Consider the following 22,173-nt stretch of genomic DNA (forward strand, 5'->3'; position numbering starts at 1 on the left):
ACTTTCATTGAAGTGCTAGGCATAGAAGGTTCTTTGAGCCAAAACCTCTTAAGTGCATCACAACTTAAGGGGGGAACTCTAAACATTTGAAATGCACAACAGTCTACAGAAAGTCTTGGGTGTGGGAAGTCTGYTCTTTATCAAAACTGTTCCAAGTGCCTTTCCTATAATCAAGAAATCAAGAAATTGAATCAGAAATCAAGAAATTTAAATAGTGAAAAAATATAGTGTACTCACCTGCTATTTTCAGTGGAAGGCTGTGCTTCCCTCATGATTAGAAACGTTCCTAGTTATAACCTCGGGTTATGCATGGCCCATATTATAGCCCTGTCCTTGTAGCATTTTTAAAGAGAGCACATCAGTCAGTCACTTTTGCCTTACACCACCTTCTGATTTCTGGAAAGACAGGTTTCATCATTCTTTTGTTTGTTTTTTTTTTTTAATCCGTCCTCATTCCTAAATATCTGAATTTTTAAATACACTTACTATCCCGGATTCTGGTGCTTTGTAAGTATTTATTTTTGAGTTTTGTTTCCATATCCCTCCCTTTTTAATTACTTTTAATTTTAAATAAACAAATAGGAAAAATATTTTGATTCCTTTTAGATTTTCCTAAATGTTTTGAAGATAATTGCAGGGTTTCTATAGTGTCCTTCTTTACACAGGAAGAAAATTTGTACTCCTGTTTACCTACTGGTCTGTATTAAGCTGCAACTTCAATCTGTGCTCACTAAAGTCACCTGAACATCTCCAGTGAGCTTCAGGCTGCAGGGTTGCCTCTTCTAATCCAGTTTGGGAGACGAGAGAGCAGTWCAGGAGAATCTGAGCACACGTGGCCCTTGTCTCAGGGGGAGTTATGAGCAATCAAAAATGTGCATGACTGAGTGCTGGGGAAGAGTAATTGACCTGAATGGGATGATTAATGCTTAAATCTCATGGATATGGGAAACAGCTGCCACACCCCACTGGGATTTTGTATTTTYAGTTGACGTAACAAGTGACTAATTTTTTAGACAATTCATTGACAAGGTAGAATTCTAAAAGATTATTCACCTGCACACAAGGGCTTTTGGATCTAGAATACATACATAAATCAAGGGAGTGTAGTAACAGATCGTTCGGGAGCGGGGAGGGTTGTTATGGTGATAAGCTCCAGAAACAAAAACAACTGCGTGTTAAAAGAAAATGTTGCACACACACACACAAAGAGAGTTCTTAAGATCATTGGGCACTTACAAATCAATTATGAACCAAGCACACAGAAACCAAAATTCTTTAGGAGATGCACAACATTTGAGCAAGCTGAGGTATTGATCCCACAACTCAGAGCAATGGGGGTTGCTGGCAATATAGAACAGCACCCTGAAAAAGCAGGTTATTCTGTGCCAGTAGGTGAAGTTGCACAGACTTTTAAATAAACTTGGGGATAATACAACCAGAAGAAAGCATATGTCAAAAATAGGGATGCTGAGTTTCTGAATTTGATTCCTGTAACATCTGTACAGGAGCAGTGAAATCCATGCACAGTGAGTTCACAAAACTGGTGAATGAGTGTTGCTGCACGGCTGCAGCAGTTTATGTGTGTAGATCCCATTTACTGCACATGTGCATTCTGTTTATGAGAGAGGTCCAATGACTCCATGGTGCAGGTCTGCACTGGCACAGTGAGCAGCCTTTTGTCTGGGATTTCCTGGTGTCCTAAGGTGTGGGCAAAGCTGCACCAGCTATGAACCTTGACATCTAGAAATTCCAGGCAAAAATCCAATGCACTCAAATTTTGCCTATATAAAGTTACATTTACATTACTTGAAGATTATTAGAATAATCCAAAGGGGTTTTTCATCGGGATTTTTGAATGTATAAATTTAATAAGGCTGTATTTATAATAAAGACTGTAGAAGAAAATATGCAGGCATGCCTGGAGCTTTATAATATAAATATTACAGCTATAAACAAGATAAATAATAATGATAGGAAATATGCATTATATAATATAACTAAGAAATAAATTCTGTTCCTCATGGGTTTATCTTTGCAGGATTGGATAATACTAGAGGAGTTGGTATGGCTGCTGCTTTTTATTTATCTGTGGGAATGGGGACAGCACATACTATTTTTCACAGAGGTCTTTGTGAATACAAAACACTATATAAGCATCAAACGTTGCTAAGCCTTAAGGTGATACATTGGAAATCAGTGTTCACTGAGTTTGAGAGGGCCCAAAAAGGTTTAGAGTGAGCATTCAGATGAAACTGTTAAAAAAATTAAAAAACCTGCATAGAAGCCAGGTAAGTCCTGCCCTACAGTGTGCTGCCCTGGGAAATTATCATGATTGAAGCAGGTTTGATAATCACAGCCCTGAGTACACATWGAGACTTTTGACTGGGACAGGAGTTGACCTGTGGCCATTGCAGTCCCTTGTCAGGAAATAGCCTATTTTTAAGCTCTCATTGTGTTAGCAACCTCTTAGAACAGGAAATAAGCAGAACTTACTATGAAAAAAAATAATTTAGGTGAATTTTTATACCAGAAGATTAGCTTCTGACTTGAAATAGACAAAAKAACTTGCAAAACAAAACTTGCAAAAATAATAATTGGCATTTGGTATCAAGAGAGTAAGTTGAAAATGTTGCTAGGAGACTTCCATTTTAATTTCAGCCCTCTTTTAAAATCAATTTCATATCAAACCTTTAAAACTGAAGAAATCATTTCCATATAACATGTTAATTTCAGCGACATCCTACTTCTGGCTGGAGAATCTCAAAGTGAAAATTCCTGGCTGAAACCCTCAAAGATATGCTGGTGTGCATGTCATATCTGTAAATCTCAGAGTGTTTAAACAAGTAGCTATTCCCACCTGACCCATAAGGCAGAGCAGATAAAAGGCATTTCTTTGACAGAGAGCTGTAAGTAGCAAGGCTGTGGCACTTGGGAATTACCTAAGTGAAGCTGATTTTATTTCTCTCCTAAGGCAGCTGAGCTTTATGCTTTACAAGGAGTTACTGTTATGATCTGCTACAACAGGACAAGTATTTAGTTAGCTCACCTRTGCACAGAGAAGTTGTGAAGCCCAAAGCAAGTAGCTAAAATAAAGTTATCCCATATGTAGAACCAGACCATCTGTGCCATTCTAACTTAGCTACAGGTTCATAAAATTCCTGTATGCAACATGCTATGGTTCTTTCATTCTATGATTCTGTGTGCTCACCAGAGAGTTTGTGCTCCTGACAGCTGCTCAAGGAAGATGCAATTGTCCAGAGGCCATCTCAGCTGCTAGCTGAGTAGCTGGATTACAGGACACCCTTGATTTCAGCCATTTGCCTGGAGGAGGGAGAGCTGACTGAACCCATTAAACTTCTAGCTTATCATGTCCTTTAGCAAAAACTAGCTGCCAGTTAAATCCATKCTCACAGTGTCTTTGTGCTTTCTAAATCTTATGTTTCCCTTTGTTTTCTTTTCCGAATACAGTCTTGAATTGCTCACATAAATTAGAATCCTGGATGCTGCCCCATGTTTGCATTTTGGATGTTAAAAGTTACTGGTTTGCACATGTAGCCTTGCTAAGGAGAGGAAGAAAGCCCTTTTAAGCTTAAGTCTTTTTCCTGTCAAGGCAAGYCTTCTTTACTGACAAGAGCTGACAGGGCTGCTCTTGGGGGGCAGGCATTGGAGGTCCAGCAGCAAGCTGGTCCTGGATGGCCCTTAACAAAAACCTGTGGGAATTTTTCTCTGAGCTCAGCAGTCAGTGAACAGAGGATRTATCCAACATCTGCAGAGCTTTCCTGTGCTGTGTGGGACAGGTAGAGGAAAGCTTCCCCAAACACAGTGCAGCAGGACTRAGCACTGTCCATTCCCAGCTCATCATAAATGTCATGGAGGAGTCACRGTGCCTGGCCACCACGGGACAGTTCCTCAGAGAGGGCTGGGGTAGGGGAAACTACAAGATCTCAACTGGGCTCATTTTATAGGTGGGTGTTCTTATTTTGCAAAGAAGTAAAGCCAGGTCCTGTTCAGAACACAATTCAAGTGCCCCKCTAATTAACATAAAGGAATTGCAGCTTGGATTACCCTGTGAACACTTMTGATGTCTGAAGGCCTTTTTTTACATGTGCTTGCTTTGGATGAATTATTAGTCATATTGAGAMCATTACTGCCTGTCTGCCCAGGGGATGCAGGGTACAGGGAGTGACCACAAGGTACAATCTGGCTGGCTGAGTTGCCACTCTGTAGCCTGTGGTTGTAACAATAACTGCAGTGCAGCCCTTTTCAATGGGAAACAGTAGGTTGGCATCACCAGAAAAAAGGACCAATGGTTGTAAATAGATTAATAAATATAATAGTAATAATTATGAGATATATGCTCGGAGTGACTTGTTAGATGTAAGCTAGCACACAAGAATACAAATTATAAAATAATCTCAGCAAATATTTTAAAATCCAGATTCTGGGGACTTCTTGTTTATAAGCAGTGTGAACATCAGAGAACGAAAATGTACATGCTGCAAAAGTCATGAACGTGCACCACAACTGGTCAGCTTATGCCAATCCAGTCATTTGTATAGCTTAGCTGACCAGGTCAATCTAAAGGTGAACGAAAATATGCTGCCAGTGATTTGTTAGCTTCTTCTTCGACTAAGAAAACCATTTGTGTCTTGGCTGAAAAAGGCATATTTTTATTTTTAACTCTAATGCTGTAGAGTTATATTAAATTAACTAAAACCAAACAAATTCTTGTTTGTTAAATTAAAACAAACAAATTCTTGTTTGTTTTATCAATATCTTCCTGCTTTATTTGGTTACCTCAAGTAATAATGAAGATTCATTACCAATATTTTTAGGTGCAGAAAGTGCACTACAGTCTAACAGTTTTAACATTGGTAATAAATCTTAATTTTTGACAGATGAAGCTGATGWTAGCCAGGAGAGACTATCCACAGATACTGGAGAAGGAGAACAAGCATTTTCTTTCATGTAAACACACAGCTTGTACAGAGCATGGTGAAGGTAAGTCATCACATCACATAAAGTTTCCAATCATTTTTCCCTGTTTGCCACAGGAGTATCAAAATGACATGAGATAGATACATCATTTTGTCACCTTTGGAGATATCACCCTCTCTATGGTTCAAGGTATCACAAATTACCCTTTTACTGAGTGTRGAGATTGCTTGTAATTCTAAGTTACTTAAGGATGACCAAGGTGGGYGAGACACAGAAACACTGTGGTGACGAAACACTACTCACCTTTCTTTCACAATATTGTAATGTGCTCTGTGATACCACCTTGCAGATGTGAGCATTTCTAACAGTATGRGCTGTAATAGAAACTGATGACAAATCCTTCAGTAAGTGCCTATCTGAAACATGGCTGAGCATTCCAAATCCAGGGAAGACCATTTTATTCCTGAACAGACAGTGGTTCTCAAATTCATGACAGTACCTGACTTCATACTAGAGCTCAGGTACAAAGTTGCTTTTATTTGATTTGCTATTTCCTTACCAAGCTGTAATGTTTTGGAAGGCTGAAACTTGGCAAGGGACTGTATAGGCAGATGACAGAAGGCTTGTCTACACTCTACTGCCACATTCATGAGTGTTTCTGAAGCCATCTTTTAAAAGCCATTTCCTATCCAAACCAATGTTCTCTCCATCTTTCAAATGCTATTGTGCCCAATTCTACCTCAGCTGTGGCAACAGAAAGAACGTGTATGCAGACTTGGACAGCTTGCAGCTACCAGTGTAGTGCACTAAGGTTGAGTTTCAAATGCTATTTCCTTTAATGTAATTTTTTTTTTTAAAACCCACACATAAAAATATCTATATTGCAGTGTTAAAGAACTGGTAAATGGCATTTTAAACATAAGGTTAATGATAGCTGAATTTGTGGATAACGCCATTATGGACTGCAATGGAAGATACATTCTATTCTAAGGAAATGGTTGTTCCCTAAAGTTTACTTTAAAAAAAAAAAAAAAAAAAAAAAAAAAAAAGTGAGATTGTCCCTTATTTCCAACACAAAACAGCAGCTGAAGTGTCTTCAGAGCTGGCTTTAGCTTTCAGTGACATTCAAATCCAATGGCTAAAACTGTAAAAATGTCTCCTGCACTCACAGACGCCTGTTGGGTACCCCTGATGGACCTCTTACAGCCACAGGGGTGTTGGACCATGTCTGTGCTGCAGGGCAGCTGCTGGCAGGATGCTTCAGCTGGCCAAAATGAGAGATAACACAGCCACACCACTGCTAATCTATCACCAGGCTAATCAGGTATCTGGTGAGAGATAAGGCACGCTATCATGTTAACCTTTTCAAACCAAATTCTTCATGGAGTTACTACTTCTTCACTGTGCTGCAGCTCGTTGCTGTGGAAGTTCCAGTTTGGTTCTTTGCAAGCTCAATGCCTCTTCAGGCACAGTGTATTAATGCAATATAAATTAATATATGCAACTAATGCAATATACACCATTTATTTCTTTTATTTAGGCCATTATTGATTTATTAATATGAATTCAGAAAAATGCTGTGGAGTTTGCAGCTCACAAACAGCTCATGGCTGTCGCATTGCACCATGAGAGCTGCAAGACAGTAGCAAATTTCTTTGAGTAAATGAGGTCAGTACCTGGATGCAGCCCCACCTGTCAAAATCCACCACGGGAGCAAAGGRTAGTTTGCATCCTCTGGGCTTAACTGTGTTTCACACAAACCAATTTTCATCAAGGGTTGCAGCTGCTTCCAGATGTAAATGTGATTGGGCCCCACCAAAATACTAGATTGGAGCACATGCTACTTCAAAGGGAGAGTGCCGGAAATGCACTCAGAAGCAATATTGCTTCTGAGCCGATAGACAGAAAACTCAGCYCTGCACTCGGCTGGGTGTCCTCCCAGGGCATGGAGAGGGATGGCTCATCCCTGCATTGCTCCCATAGCAGCCACARACAGGCTCTGACAGGCCCCAGGCAGGGCATGTACAGCCAGATCCAYACACAGGGAATGTTTCTGAGGCTCAGTCAAATCAAAACTTTGGTTTTGTTCTCCCACTAAGGCTGCATCCAGATCATACTATGTTTTTAATCATAAACTTTGGTTTGTTTTCCTCTGCACCTRTGCCCCAGAAGGGGAAGAGATGACAGTCATATTCTATATTGTCTTAGCTTTATTGCAGCTAGGGGAATTCCTTTAACTGTAAAAAATAAGGTATGATTTTATTTTTCAGTGGAGTCAAAGAAAGGCAGCTTTCAGCCTCCAGGTGGCAAGTTTTGGAAGTATCCACCATATCATGMAAGAGTTCCCTCTCTTGTCTCTGTTTTCACCTGCCATAACACAAATCCCTTAGAAGACAGAAGGGTGTAAGCACAGCTGTGGGATGCTCCTGCTGGTGGGAATGTCAGGAAAGAAAGTGTTAAATGCCGAGGGTAAACAGCTCCTGATTTGTTACCTCGTCAGCAGGGCAGAGAAGATCCCGCAGATAAACCCMGCCTCAAGCTTCTCCCAGCTCAACTGGTTATTGCTCAGCGGCAGCTCTTWCTCATCTGAATCTAGGTGGAGCTCCTTCCCTCCCTCCMTCCMTCCCTCCCTCTCYGCTGTGTCTGTCCTGCTGGAAAGCTTTTCTGGAACACCTGCACTCGCAGGTACCGGCGCGGCTTTCCAGSAGCCCTGCAGGAGCAGCCATCGCTTCGTGTCGCTGAGCCTGTGGCACACAGAGCTGTCCTCGTCCCCTCAGCCGCCTGCCCGCAGCCATGGTGAAGTACGGCCTCGACTACACGCGCTGCAGATGGATCCTTCCCCTGCTCCTGGGCATAGGAGTCATCTTCGGGATCATCGCTCTGGCGGGCAATGGCTGGCTGGAGTCGCAGACCTTGCCCTATGTGCAGCAAGCGTCGCTGTGGCAGAACTGCAGGAGGCCSAGCCCGGGCGGCGAGTGGAGCTGCCAGTCCCTCATGGGCTACGGTAAGAGCCTGCACGGGTGGCGGGAGCAGGGTCACATCCCCCACATCACCTTCCCTCGGGTCTCCCAAATGCATCACCTCATACCTGGCGTTTATCCGCGAAGCCGTGGGCAATAGGGACWGTCACTAAATACACCAAGGCTTTTGACTGACTGGGTGACGAAATAAAATGCCCTCACACACCTCTGCAGAAAAAAAACCCTGGAGGATTGCACGCAAAAAACCACATGTACCGGTGCAGAAAATATTGCAGGATTTTATTCCTCTCTTAGAAGAAGCTGGCAACCTCTTCTCACTAATCACCACTTTTCAAAACTTAACGTGCATCGGTGATCAAATATCCAAACGACAAGTTGTGTGGGTAAGCCTGGCGTTAATGTGACAAGCAGGTCTGAGAGCCAGGAAAAGGGAGGTAAAAATGTGAGATGGCAGGAAGATATTCCCAGGGAGTGTCAGGCTGCAGAATGCTGCCCTGAAACTGCTCTGGTAGGTGGGTCGTGTGAAAGAGTCTCCTTTGTGATTATGAAAGAAAGCTTTAAAGGATGAAAGGGTTTCTTGTTCATGCTAAGTTTTGGTTAAGTATGCTATTAAACATCTTGACCCAGGTGCAGTCTTCAGCTTGGAAAGATGTAAACCACTAAGTCTGGGAGAATAGCCCAAGAGAGGGGTCACTCTGGATGTGMTCTTCCTGCCCTTTTTTTTTCCATTTTCCGTTCCCCCCACCTTAATATGTACAATTAGACATAATCTGAAACAAGTAATTGTGAATGAAGAGCTGTTAGCCTAAGCCAGGARCATTTCAAGAGTTCTTACAATCCATGCTAATTCGAATTAAAAGGAAGAGCATTTTCTCTAGGGCTCAGAGTCTTGTTCAAAATAAATGTAAAAGCATGTACTTGCTGAAGCAATCTCAGGGGTCATTTATTACAGCGTTTCAAAATTGTTCCTGAAAGTTTATTGTGTGCCGTGAAACCCTGCCTTCCATGCACAAAATTGAGCTGTAATGAGTTAATTGTAGCAGGTCTCTGTGAGTGTAGGGCTCCAGGCATGACCAGCTCCCTCCACTGAGCATCACCGCCCAGTCCTGCTCTCAGGGCTCCAGCATCAGCTCTGTGGCTGGGATAAGTCAAGCCAGCAAACTGGCCTCTGTTACATGGCACTGGAGAGCAGGAGAAAGGACATAATGCTTAGTAGAGGGCTTCTCAGCCCTGAGTTTCCTCCTAAGTTTCCTGAAAAGTGAGCCCTCTTCTTGGTCTCTGGGTTAGGCCCTGGAGAATGCCATGAATGCCGGCTTTAACTGGACCAGAACCACGAAGGTGTTTCACCTTGCTTCTCTTGATACTACAAGACAAATTTCACCTTACTTCAGGACCAAGATAGGTGTTGGCATTTCACTTCCTTCCTTATCCTGCCTCACTCTGTTAGCCTTAAATCCTGCAGCTGTAYGCACAGTTTCCCTGGAAATGGGACAGCATCTACAGACAAACTAGGGAGGCCATCCTCTGTGGGGACTGTCCTGCAACATCTGGGGTTACTGTGCACCACATCGGCAGTATGTCCAGCAGCTTTAACTCAGACATGTTGGACTTGCTCACATATGCAGGACATTATCCAGCAGGGACACTGAAGAGTCCACTGATGCTTCTGAGAGCATTAGAAATGGTTTATGAGCTGCACGACTGCATTATGCCCTCAATAGRGATGCATCTGTCACCTTGACCTCTTCAAGGGAAATAAATGCCCAGGAAGCCTTAGCTTCAAAATCCTGCTGRACAAAATTTCCAAGATATGTCTGGCCCATCAGAGTCACTTAGCCAGTGGGAGGGTATGTGAAGGCTGAATGTAAACACTGTGTGCACAGGCCAGGTAACGGTGGGTTGTGCTGCCAGGCTTCTGCCTCTGCTAGATGATGCCATTAAAATGCAGATCTTGCCCTTCACAGGGGTGAGTTATCCCTGACCCAGGACAGGACTGTAGATCTGACTGTCAAGGATGCAAACTAATCTCACTGTCCTAATCCTTTCCAGACCTGTTCCTCAGACACCTTCTTTCCAGAGGTGGGATGTGCTCAGATACCTGTTCTTCATTTTTCCTTGCTCAGGGATGTTGGGATTTTTCTTTTGTGTCTTCTGTCTTTTCTCATGCAGGGCAGAGGTGGCTGGTGCTGGTCTTGGATTCCACCCAAAAGATCAAGCCATGAGACAGCATCTCACTTGTTAGCATCCAGGCCTTGTGCTGAGCCTGATTCCACCTGGCTTAGTGATGAAATATAGGGTTTCAGTAATTCTGGGATTACATGTATCTGCTGTTCTCCAGAAGGGTCAGGCAAAACATGCATTCAGCATCATGTTCTGTGGGATGTTTAACTTTGTGCCAAGCTAAACACAGCACTGGTTAAACAAAGTTTAATTATACACCTTCCTGACTGCAGGGACAAAAGATGTGATGTAAACATCTCCTTCCTGAGATGAGATTTCTTTCCCCCACTCTGTTCCACAGTCTCCATCTTATTTCTTCAGACCTTTGCTCTCAGTTTCCCTGTCTAATCTGCTTCTGGCTGGGTAGGTTCTGAAATTTGGTCCTCCTGCAGGGGTGGTTTCACTGATAAACATGATATGTATGTGTACCCCAGCAGCTGCCAGCAAATATTGTCAACATGACTTGGACAGTGTAGTTATCTTAATCCACTACAGTCATTTTCATCCTATCGTAATGAGATGTAATTGCAACATCCTTGCAAGTTGTTAATTATAATGTGCAAATTCAAATCAAATTCTGCACGTGCAGTGTTTATAATTCCCCTTTAATCTCGGCTGTTTGGCTTAAGATATATTTATACAGTTGAAAGACAAAAACCCAACATCTTTGAGGTTGGGTGTATTGGAAAGGAGGAAGGCTAAACATTTCATTGGCTGCACTAGTGGAGTTTGGAGTTTTTGACTTTTTTTTCCTTTTCTTTGGAAAGACAGTAGAGTAATTCTACTGGTGCACATATCTTCTGTGAAAGCATCTGCTCACCTGTGGGCTCTTGCAAAGTTTATGAGCTCTGTGGAAAGTGGGAATATGAAGAGTTTATACACTCTGTTATCTTCTCCAAGGCTTCAGWTCATCCACTTTAACCATATGACACTCATGTAGACTTTATTAAAGACTTTTGCTTTTCAAGCATATTTAGTTCGAAAATAGAACTTTCTAGGAAAAAATACCCAGTGCATGAGGACACTTACTCAAAATGCACGAGGTTTAAGATGAGGGACTGACAGATACAACTGTAGCTCTTCATTGAACAAACAAAGGGCTTGATCTTACAACAAACTTGAACCTTTACAAAGAGAGATGAAGACTTTTTTGATAGATAGTGATCACAATGTGGAATACATCTGTCTGGGCCATGGCTATGCTTACAAAGAAAATGCAGAGGTTAAACACCATCATGATGMTGGCAGAGCACTCCTTTGTTTTTCYTGCTCTTTGGCTAAATTACCTCTCTTGAGCAAGGTGTGTCTTGCAGACCTGAGACAATTTTTCAGTATGTAATTTATTTCACTGCAGGCTTTGGAGATGTTTAAACATGTGTAGGTAAATACATAATAAACTTAAAAAATGTGGGGGAAAATAACTGATTTTATTAGAGTGAATGCAGTGCACAACAGGGTGAAAAACGTGTGACTACGCTTCCCATCTTATCTTCCACCCATCCTTGCAGCTCTTCCATGTGCAGATGCTGCCATCAAAACAACTGAAAATTTAAAGCTCAAGGTGTATATTGAAGAGATTTTCTTATTTGCACAGTGCAAACATAGATCTTGGGGAAAAAAGATCAGGAGAAGACATTTTTGCATGGCAAGTGGAATCCACATCTTCAGTTATTTTCACATAATAATATTTGATTATAGCTTTTTCCTAGGATGCGTGGAGGGTTTTGTGGCTGTGGAGATTAGTGGAGGGAGGATTGATTTTACCATCTGGAAAGGATGCCTTTTTGCAGCTTGTCTTTCAGGCAAATACTRGGAAACTGTGTTCTAGGTAATTCCACTTTTATTTTGGTCTATGAATATTAATGCAATACTACRAGATAGGAAGACTAGTAAAGTGTGATTATAATGAGCAAAAACTACTTCAAATATGACAGCAGAGGAGTATTGCTACAGGATAAGTGAAAGAAGGAAATGTTGCAAAAATAATACCCTCTTGAAAAAAGAAATGTTCTGCATCCCCATTGATGAAGAGATTTTCTTCCCTGTTTTGCGTGTATCAGGCTGTTGTTTCTGGGGAATCTTTTGCTACGATGAAGAACCTTTTATTATTCTGGAGGGAGAACAAAATGGAAATCACTTACTAAAAAGTCTCCAGGTAATGATCCAACAGCAAGGTTGCATGGTGTGGTTGGGATCAGTTTCCAAGCAGCCAAGACCCTCTCTTGGGCTACACTGACCACTGGCCTCACACTGCTGGCCATACAGCTCTCCCTCTGGAAAATTTCCTCCTCCATCACACCTGGGGCACGGGACAGACCAGGCACCAAGTTTTGCCACTGCCACACTACCTATGTAAAGCTGTTTTTCCTTCCCACACATTYCCATCACATCTGACAGTCAGCACCCAATCCCAGGCATTGGGAAACCCTTCCTTGCCTCAAGATAAGGCAAGCACCCTAAGCAGAGTGACACGGGGATATTTCCAGAGGGATGGGATGGGATACAGCAGGTTCTGGRAGGAGAAACAAGCTGTCCCAGTGGTTCTTGGCATCTGAAGGTGTCTGTACATTGGAATAGAAATGCAGTAAACAAGCAACTTGTGCTTTTGAAGTAGGAACTGGCTCGAGTCACGGGGCCTTCATTGCAGWTTTTTCCTGAAGTCAAAGTTCTGTAGTTAACAGCTTTCAGAATTTGRTAAAATCCAAGTAGATTTGCAAAAGTATCTTTACAGGTTGAGAAGAGGCTGGGGAGGTTTCTGACCAGTTCAAGGGAGCCTGTGGGAGAGCCCAGGATGGAGSCCAGCTCTGCCCTGTGCATGGCCTGGGTTAAAGTGCAAACCTTCACTCCTTTGACACAKGGTGAACTGAAAACGAGAGCCTGCTGCTGCTCCTGCTGTATTGTAGCATGAAATGTTATATTTATGTAAGGTGATTTTAGTTTTAATGACAATATGTAGAGAAGCATAGAATTTACTAAGATATCAGTCTTCCTAGAACTGTAATGTTACCTGRGACCGACCAGTGAGAAAWGGGATAGCAAGACTAGCTACTGAACAAKGTAGAATATTCAGTAATTATTCAAAGTTTASAATGAGAGACAATACAGTCTSAAACRTCTAGAYAATGACAAAATCACAGTGTATGRAATGATGCAAGAAGGAWAAAAAAWYTATTTTCCCYCARCTTTAGGAGACACTCCATTKTTTCTAAACAGGTATTAAGAGAAGRGAATCAAGGCCAGAGCATTTAATTACCATGGCAATTTTTATTCCTTAGCCACAGTTGCTAGTGTGCTTTCCCTTGTAGTTTTAGAGCTTATCCTTTTATAATTTCAGTGGCAGATTCATTTAATCAGATCCTTTTCTGAATAAGAGTAATGCTTTTGAGCTATTAGCTCTCCAGAGAGCAATTGCAGATGTAATCCCACCRTTTATTATACAGCCTTCCTTTAATATTTATTACAGTTAGATTATGTGGAAAAATAGCAACCATGTGGAGCATTCTCCTCTGCCCATCAGGAGATATGAAAGGCTGGTGCTGAGGATTTTGGGAAGACCTTCAAAGTTTTGGATTGTCAGGACCTGAAGTCCTTGAGAGAGGATTCCRTTCTCTTACACAGGAGGCATCTCTGCTGAGAGCATGTGGAAACTTGAACCAAACTCTCAATTCTCTTTAGCTCATCTCTTCCTCTGGTTTATTGAGGTAATCTGATACAGCCGGGCTGTAATAACAACTCCACAGTCTGGACAGTGATAAGGGCTACTAGATGCATTTCTTGTATTGTAAATTCCACTGTAGGTTTAAACAGATTACTTAAGTGGGAAGGTGTTACACAACAGAAGAAAGAAAACTCTCAGAATGYTTTTTCACGTTTCTGTATCACTTCTCACTGGCAGCTTGTGTTRTTCTGAGAAACCTTAAACACACTGACTCAGTGAGCATTGTAATGYCATGTTTCTCCTTTGTCAAGTACCATTGCAAAATATCTCATAGCCCAAAAATTCCCAGGAACTCAAAGTAGTTTGTGGAGTACCGACACTAGCCTGTGTTCCAGAGGTATCTGGCTTCCTTCTGTGAGTAGTAAATAACACTTCACATCACTTCAGTCCTGCTGAATTACCAATCTGAAATTGAATGCATCCAGTATCACCTACTAYGCTGACATATGCACTCTGTGCCCAAATCAGGCCCCAAATATAGGAAGCCTGTGTGCAGTTCATTAAAGATCTCATCAGCAGTAAGCAGCAAGGGATGAAGATTTTCAAGGTGCATTGTAGAGGCTGTTTCATTTACAAGAGTAAATAAATTTAATATATTTTTTATGGGCGCAAAGCACCACTTTTGCCTATATGTTGGGGGTTTTATTTTGCAAACAGCAAAATTTTGCTTCAACCACAAAATCAGATCCTGGTTCACAGCTGATGTCTGTTAGTGGAAATTCTCGAGTGGAAAGGGTAACTTTAAGCAAGGTTTCAGGACAAAGTTTTCTCTCAGCATGAAAACTTTAGATCAAGAGTGACAACCATTCTTGGTGCATGTGGAAATAAGAGGTAAATTCACTGCTCTTCAGTCCCAAATGAATCTGAAAATAGAAAACTTAAAATGAGCTTTTGTGGGAAAAGTTCCACTCTACTGTTTCAATGAAAAGTCCTAATCCATAGCCTGTGTTATCATGGAAATCAATTCTGTTTAATTTACATTAAATATTTCAACCCACTCAGGGGTAATTAGAGAGCAGGTACTTCTTGCTATTCTTATTAACTGAGCTTATGTAAATGAACTGATWAATCAATACCTCACCTGTTTTATTTACCTGACCCTCCCAAACCCCATATACACATCCAAGTATAAGTAATCCTGCTTTAACTTAAAATGAATAGGAAAAAAGTAGGAGGAAAAAAATTATAGCATTAAATTGTATGAGACTGAGCTTTAATCCTGAAGATTTTCTCTGTGTATGGAACTGCTCCTGAAGATAATGTGAGATAGAGGTACACCCTGACTGTCTCATGAGGAAAYCTTTCATTTTGAGGCACTGTGTGTGCCTTATTTTGAATAGCTAACCTACTCCCTAGGTGCTCCCTTTGATGATGGCGCTACACCCTCTGCCACTTCTGCCTTCCCAGCACTAAGGAAGCATCAGGGAGCAGCCCTCATTAACACCAGATTTGCAGGAGCCAGCTTCTCWGTCAAGCTTCTACATGCCTGAGCTTACGATGAGATGACTTTGAACCACTCCCTCAAGACGTAAATGCTCCTCCCCTCAAATTCAAGTCGGAATAGSTTCTGAGTTTAATTGCTTGCTCAGTAAGAAAGGAGGGTTGCAGGTTACATAAAGGCTTTGCCTGTGTTTATTTGCAAGTGAAGTCAGTGGTGAGGAATGAGTAGGTTTTTCCTTTAAAGGAAAGCCCACCAAGCCAYAGTGAGCTATCACTTCAGCATGCAGCTATGGACAAAATATTGCCTTCTGCTAATATATACTATGTTTTATTGCTAGATGACCTACTCATAAAGGTTTTTTTTCCTTAATGTTGTCATTTAAAATCATTATTSTGGAGTAATTGTCCTAATGTCCTAATCCTTTCTCATTTATATGGGACCTGTTACTAATCACGGAGAAACTTCTGCAATGACATTATCCTAGTGTGGACCTAAATAGGTCATTCTCCGTTTCCATGGTTGTCTTTTAAATAGAGGCAAGCTAAAAGCTGGTTCCGGCTCACATAAAAATGGCTTTTATGTTATGAGATAATACTCTGTTATTAAGTGAGAAATCCATAATAACAGCCAATGAATTCTAAAAAAGTAATGCTAGGGGAAAACGAACAGGGTTACCAAAGAGGATGCCATACAGAAAGGCTAAAAATTCTGTATTCCACTTCAAAAGATATAAACACACACACACACACACAAAAAAACAACTGAAGAAAAACYTCCAGTATTGACTACCCATGAGAAAGATTTACAGAGGATGAAGTTGTTTTAAGAATGATCCAGATCCAATGAAGACAAAAACTCAGAATATGACACACATCCAATAATACCTTTGATATTATTTTTCTCATTTTATTCTGTTCATAAATTATCCATGACTAATATGAGATTTTTCCTTGTTTGTACAGACTTCCTTTGAAATTATTTTCAGTCGATGGCTTTCAGTATGCACATAGAATTTATTCATAAAAAGCTGCTTTTGATGGTTTCTGATTTATCTTGGCTGTATACAAACACATACACACTGGTATTTCAACGCCAGCTCACATGATCTGCAAACATTTGCAGAGATTGTAGTACACATTTGTTTTTTGAAAAAGCAGAGCTATTGCTCATATTCAGTGTGTTACAGAATCAGGATTTTCAGAAGACAGGATTTCGCGCTTTCTAGTGTTTCACAGGTAATGCAGGAAATCCAGAGTCCTGATGATAGTGGTTTGCATACACACCAGCAGCTAGTAATGCTTTGGCTGGTAGAGATATGGATAAGGGAGTCTGATGGACCACCTTAAGATATCAGCTAAAGGAACGTGAGTCCTGCTGCAGACATACTCACTTTCACATAAAAACTTTCTTGAGGAAAACAACCCAAAAGGAAGTGGGTAAAACYTGGCCAAAGCAGTTCCTTTTCAAAGCAAAGCATATTCTCTGCAGTGTTTGCCACACCCTGATGAAGAACGTCAGGTTGAGAAACTTAAGTGAGTTCAGCTTTGTTTCCAAAATAATACTCTTTGCCTTTAATCAGAGAGATGTTAAACAGGTTGAGCTCTGCAAACTCAGCCTGGAAACATTCTCATTAAGTACAATAGAGATGAATTGCTGCCACTGCAGATTTTAGTTCTTGTTAGAATTGCTTTGCAAGACTGCAGCTAGAACTGCRGGGTTTGTGTTTCTTTCCCTTGGTGTTATGAAGGATAACAGAGCAAAATATTAGTCTGTTACATTTTCTTTCACCCCTCCCTAGTTCTTGTGAATTACCCTTCCTCAAATTGCTGTACAATTTACTGCAGTGTGAAAATGATCAGTCAGCAAGAACCTCTAGATAATTGTTGGTGTCTTTGAACTGGCAATAAATATTTGTTTTTCTTTCCAATGCTAGCTGTGTATTTAGCTTCAAGCTAAGAGGAAAATTCGAGGAAGTATGTTTTTATTGATTATACAAGGAACAGTACTTCTGAACACTCTGGGGCTGCTTTCAGAAAATGTCACCCAAAGAGAGCCTCAGCAGTTTATTTGGTGTGCGGGTACCACATCAAGAAAAACATGAGAATCTTATTGTGAATGTTTTCCCATGTTTTGAAACACATTCACCAGAAACATGAGCATTTGTATTTGTCATGTGGGAAGTAAAGTTCACATGCTATTTTCAAGACACAGCAGCTCTCTTTCTGAAGGCACCATTTGGATAATAAAAGATGGCAGGCTAAGGACATGCTAGATTTGGTGGTTCAAAGGTTTGGCTCAATTTACTGCTGGGCAAGAACATTTGTTTCTTTCTGTGTGAATCTCAGACTGTTCACACTTTTGTAAATTGTGAAATGTGTGAGGGAGTAAAATCGGGAAAGCGGGAAACTGGAGATATTCTTAATCCTGGATRTCTTATTAAGTCCATCAGCTTCCCTGTGGCTGTAGCCAGATATAGGATATTCAGAATGTGTTTATATGGTGYAATGCAATAAGTCTGTGTTATTATTGAATTCTGTCTCAGCTGATTATGGTGCTCATAAGATACCATGAGCTCCGTCCTGGCATGGATGGGCTCTTTMTGGTCTCTAAATTAGCTCGGGGGTCTTCTCACACAGCAGGGAGTTTTAGAAGCCGAGCACTTGCTTTCATTTTCCAGTGGCCACTTATTACTATATTCACTTTGGATAGCCCAGACTCTCACAAATCATTGCTGACTGACACACAAAACACTGTTATCAGAAGCACTGTCCTTGCTCTGCTTGAGATAGGTGTAAAAACAGGGGTTCCTCCAGCCTGTTTGGGGTAGCAAGKTCTCGTTTAAGACAAAATTGATTAGAAAATTGCCAGTTAGAAGGAGTTTTGAAGAACAGATAGTGTGTAGCTGCCCACAAACCCTTTCATAGTGTTCATTGGTGTTCTTTCAGCTGGTGGAACACTGAAAAAGGGAGAAATAGGGCTGGCACCGAAGAGTTACAGGATCCTGCTGGTATTCAAGGACACTTCTGTATAAACACACATTTMTTTTCTCACAAGCACATTTTAGCTCTTAAACAGACAAAAAATCACCAGCATTTTTGGGTCTGAGAAAACAGATCTGAAAATTTGCTGAATATTTTCACAGACTCAGTTTGGTATCCTGTAACCTGCTGCTCCCTGTTTCAGTTTTTGATTTGGTGATAGGTGGGACTGGATCCTTTCAGCTTTCAACTGCCTTGTCTTTACCACCAAGCATACTTTGAGTTGGTGTTGCACCTGTGTGGATTCTTTGGCCTGGAGTTCACATTTTTAAGAAAAAGCTTTGCAGATAGAACAATTTATTTATACTTTTACTCGTGTTAAAGGAAAAAAAACTGCCCAACATTGGAAGATAAGAAAATATTTGGAACCAAATTAGTCACTTGCGTGTCAGTGTTTTTTGACTAATTTAATTCTTCTAATTATGACAGTTTTAAGGAATTTTAAGTCTTAGTTCTRTTGGTAAAGAGCTAATCTACTCTAGTATTCCTGCCTGGCGCAAGGAAAAATAAATATCTTGAATATAGAAATAGTTACACTTATTGCTACACAAAGCTTTTGTTATCTTTTACCCTAGAAAGGTAAGGTGTTTACACGCTGTGATCTTATTTTGCTCATAACTGCTGCTTTTGGTAAAGGACAGACAAACTYAGAATATTGTTCCTCAGATAGCCCCCTCAGAGACTCACTCTTGCATACGGCTCTACTGCCTTACTTGGAGCTGTGTACTGTTTTCCTTCCAATGTTGAGGTACTTTTTTTTTTCTCTTTTGTACAAGTGAGAGCCACAGAGCTGGCTGTCAGTGATTGAGCAATGCCTCCAAATGGTGTAAGCACCCTGCAACAAGCGTGTATCTTCTTGCCACCTAGCCAGTGCCTAGCGGGCTGGGTGTGTGCCCAATCCGCTTCCATACAGTCACAGCATTCAGAACCCGACTTCAGGAAAACACCTGGGTGAGCCTGGCAGAAGAGGGAGGTGCTGGCATGGGCARAGTGCCACCACACATGGCTGCAGCCACCAGGCACAGCTCTCTGAGTCCCCAGCCCAGGCCATGCTCCCACCCCAGGGGTTGGGGCTCTACCCCCAGCTGCTCTTGGGAAGCAAGRCTGAGCTTTGACAGATGGTCTCACAGTGGGTGAGGTGGAACCCCAGGATGCCTGGGGGCTCAGAACTTGTTGGGCGGCAGCTGGGCTCTGAGTCCTCAGGGAAAGGRCACCCCTTTGCCTGTGAGTTTTGTATCTGACCACAAGCAGTTGTGCATTTAAGAAAAACCATCACCTCTAGATATTCTTGTCATTYCACCCTTTTGCCAGAAGTATCCAGAACTCTTGTATCCAAGAGCAGTGAGGTCATCATTGCTGAGAAATTTCTCTTTTGGCCAGGTGCCCTTTTTTTTTTCTGTTTTAAAGGGGTAACAGACACGCAGGGAGCAGGAAGGCAATGGACATGAAACTGAAGATGCAGTGTGATAGCTGGAATGGAGCAGGGATCACAAAGCAGGGAGAATGCTAAAACACAAATAAAAGGGAAATTGGTTTTGATGGACTGAGGGGTAGAAAATGATAGGTGGAAAATCCTGATCCATTTTTCTTGCCTCGTAGTAGTAGTGGCGTGGGCCCTGGGGAAAGACAGATTAAACACCAAATTGTCACTTACTGGGCACAGGACGGTTGCATTCGTGCTTACCTGACTCTGGTCAAGAGAAAGGCAGGACACTTTGCATTTTATTACTTCCATGCTTAAAGCAAACAACTTGGTAGGTTGCTTACTCCGTTTCAGAGGGAACTCTTACTGAACAGCGTGCACTGCATTTAAGCTGAATTGTAATTATTGTCAGGGTAGTTTGGGCTGTGATAATTTTTTGGCACTGCTGCTGCATATATTTGGTTAGAGGCCAACACTTGACAAAGGCTTAGTGGGTAGGTGAGGGGATGAAGTCTGTATATGCCTAGCAAACTTTAACTGCTTTTTCAGTTTAATATGCAATTTAAAATGTGTCAAAGTGGGTTTTTTACATCCAGCAGAAGAGACACTTTGATCTCTTTGAGCAGTAGTTGCTCCTCAAATCTTGAAATATTAAATAAAAACTATTTTTCCAGTTGTTATGCCAACACAATATGCTTTAACATGTTATAATATAAAGTTTTATAATTCCAAAGTGAAGGAATTAATATCCTGAAAAAGCTTTTTGAATTGAAGCAATTCTAAATTTGGACCAAAATCAGAGGTCCAATTTCCCTACAAAACAGATTCCAAATCCTTAGCTCCGTTTAGGACACAGAGCTAAACTAAGGCTGACAGGAAGAAATCACTGTATTTTGATATTTATGGGCAATTTCCATATTTTTAAGTTTGTCAGATTGGTAATGCTTATATAAACACTTTGTTTCAAAGGAAGATTTTTATTAGTTTCAGGAACAGGTTGATTCTCCTTGTCTGTGCAAAACAAAGCTGGTTTATGGCATCTGCTGAGGTAACATTTGCTATTGAAGGATAGTGTCCTTCTTACATCTTCAGAGCCATTTTTATCTTGATTCTGAATTGTAAAATTAAAGAGTAAACTAGCCCTCATCGCATTCTGTATGAGAAGACAAAGCTGGAATTCTTATGTATTCTGCACTTAGTGCATGATTTCTTGTGGAACTGAAATGTTCACCTATAGAGGAGAGAAGACTCCCATGCTTTTTTTCTTGGGAGATGATCCTCTTCACAGGTTTTAAAATTAACTTTTAATTACTAACCAGAGAAAAACAGCTCTTGCTTTTGTTTTTATTCCTTTCTAATGTATCTTCCTTCTGATTTCAGCCTGGGGAAGAGCTGCTGCTGCCACATACCTGGTTGGCTTTCTGCTTCTAGTCATCTGTTTTGCACTGGCCATCATAGCATTTGCCATTGACACGCTTCGGTTCAACTTCATCCGTGGGATCGGAGGCTTGCTTTTCGTGGCTGGTAAGGCAGATATATCCATACTGGAACTGATATTTCCCTCAACTGATTCCATACCCAAGTCTCTGCCTCTGTGCACCTGAGCTCTCTATGAAAAATTAAAGTCTGTCACGACAGTGGATCGATTTTCAGATCCTCCAAAACATKGATGGGTTTAACCACAGGGATTATGAAGGAAGGCAGTGGTGCTGGGAGTTAAACATTTTTTTGTTTTCTCTTGTCTCTTCAGCTGTGTTCTCTATCATGGGCCTGGTCATTTATCCAGTGAAGTTCTCATCTGAAATTGAAATGACAGGAATCAATATGTTCAGCTGGGCCTACGGCTTTGCCTGGACCACCGCCATTATGGAAATATGCTTGGGATTCTTCTTCTGCTGCCTTCCTAATTATGAGGATCAGATCTTGGGTAATGTCAAGCCCACATATTTTTACTCTTCCCCATAAGCACCAGGAAAAATGTATCCATATTCCAGAGATACCTGACAAACTAGCTATGTGTTTCAGAACATTGTCATCAGATGTTCTTAGAAAAGGCTGGAAACTTTTCTAATGTGTGTAGAAAAATGGCACTGGCATCTGCAATAAATTTATCTACTCTATTCTGGACCTTCAAATCTGACATGGGTTGGTTAGATAAAGCATAAATGTTAAAAACACTCAGTCTTCCTCATTCATTCCCACAAGTGGGATTGATGTGTATTCCATTGCATCTTAAATACATTCTTAATTGTAATTAAATTCAGAAAAATCTATTAAATTGGCAATAAACAAAACAATGAATATCATCTTCCTGAAGGAAAACAACTCACAAAAATCCCATTTTGTATGTATCATCTTTAATCTGAAGATTTTGTACATTTTTCAAGAAGTCAAATACCTTTATGCACTGACTG

The 22,173-nt window shown here is 41.1% G+C and overlaps 1 protein-coding gene across 1 annotated transcript; it reads left to right on the plus strand.

Annotated features, from left to right (window-relative positions):
• Positions 1–7,520: 7,520 nt before the first annotated feature.
• Positions 7,521–21,894, plus strand: LOC130576338 (p53 apoptosis effector related to PMP-22-like). The gene is made up of 3 exons (XM_057370921.1): positions 7,521–7,942; positions 21,140–21,283; positions 21,510–21,894. The coding sequence occupies exons 1-3, from the start codon at positions 7,732–7,734 to the stop codon at positions 21,722–21,724; spliced, it is 570 nt and encodes a 189-aa protein (XP_057226904.1). The 5' UTR covers positions 7,521–7,731; the 3' UTR covers positions 21,725–21,894.
• Positions 21,895–22,173: the final 279 nt, after the last annotated feature.

The sequence above is a fragment of the Malurus melanocephalus genome, unplaced genomic scaffold (assembly GCF_030028575.1).
Source record: "Malurus melanocephalus ecotype Western Australia unplaced genomic scaffold, MMel_1.1 scaffold_136, whole genome shotgun sequence".
Taxonomy (NCBI): domain Eukaryota; kingdom Metazoa; phylum Chordata; class Aves; order Passeriformes; family Maluridae; genus Malurus; species Malurus melanocephalus.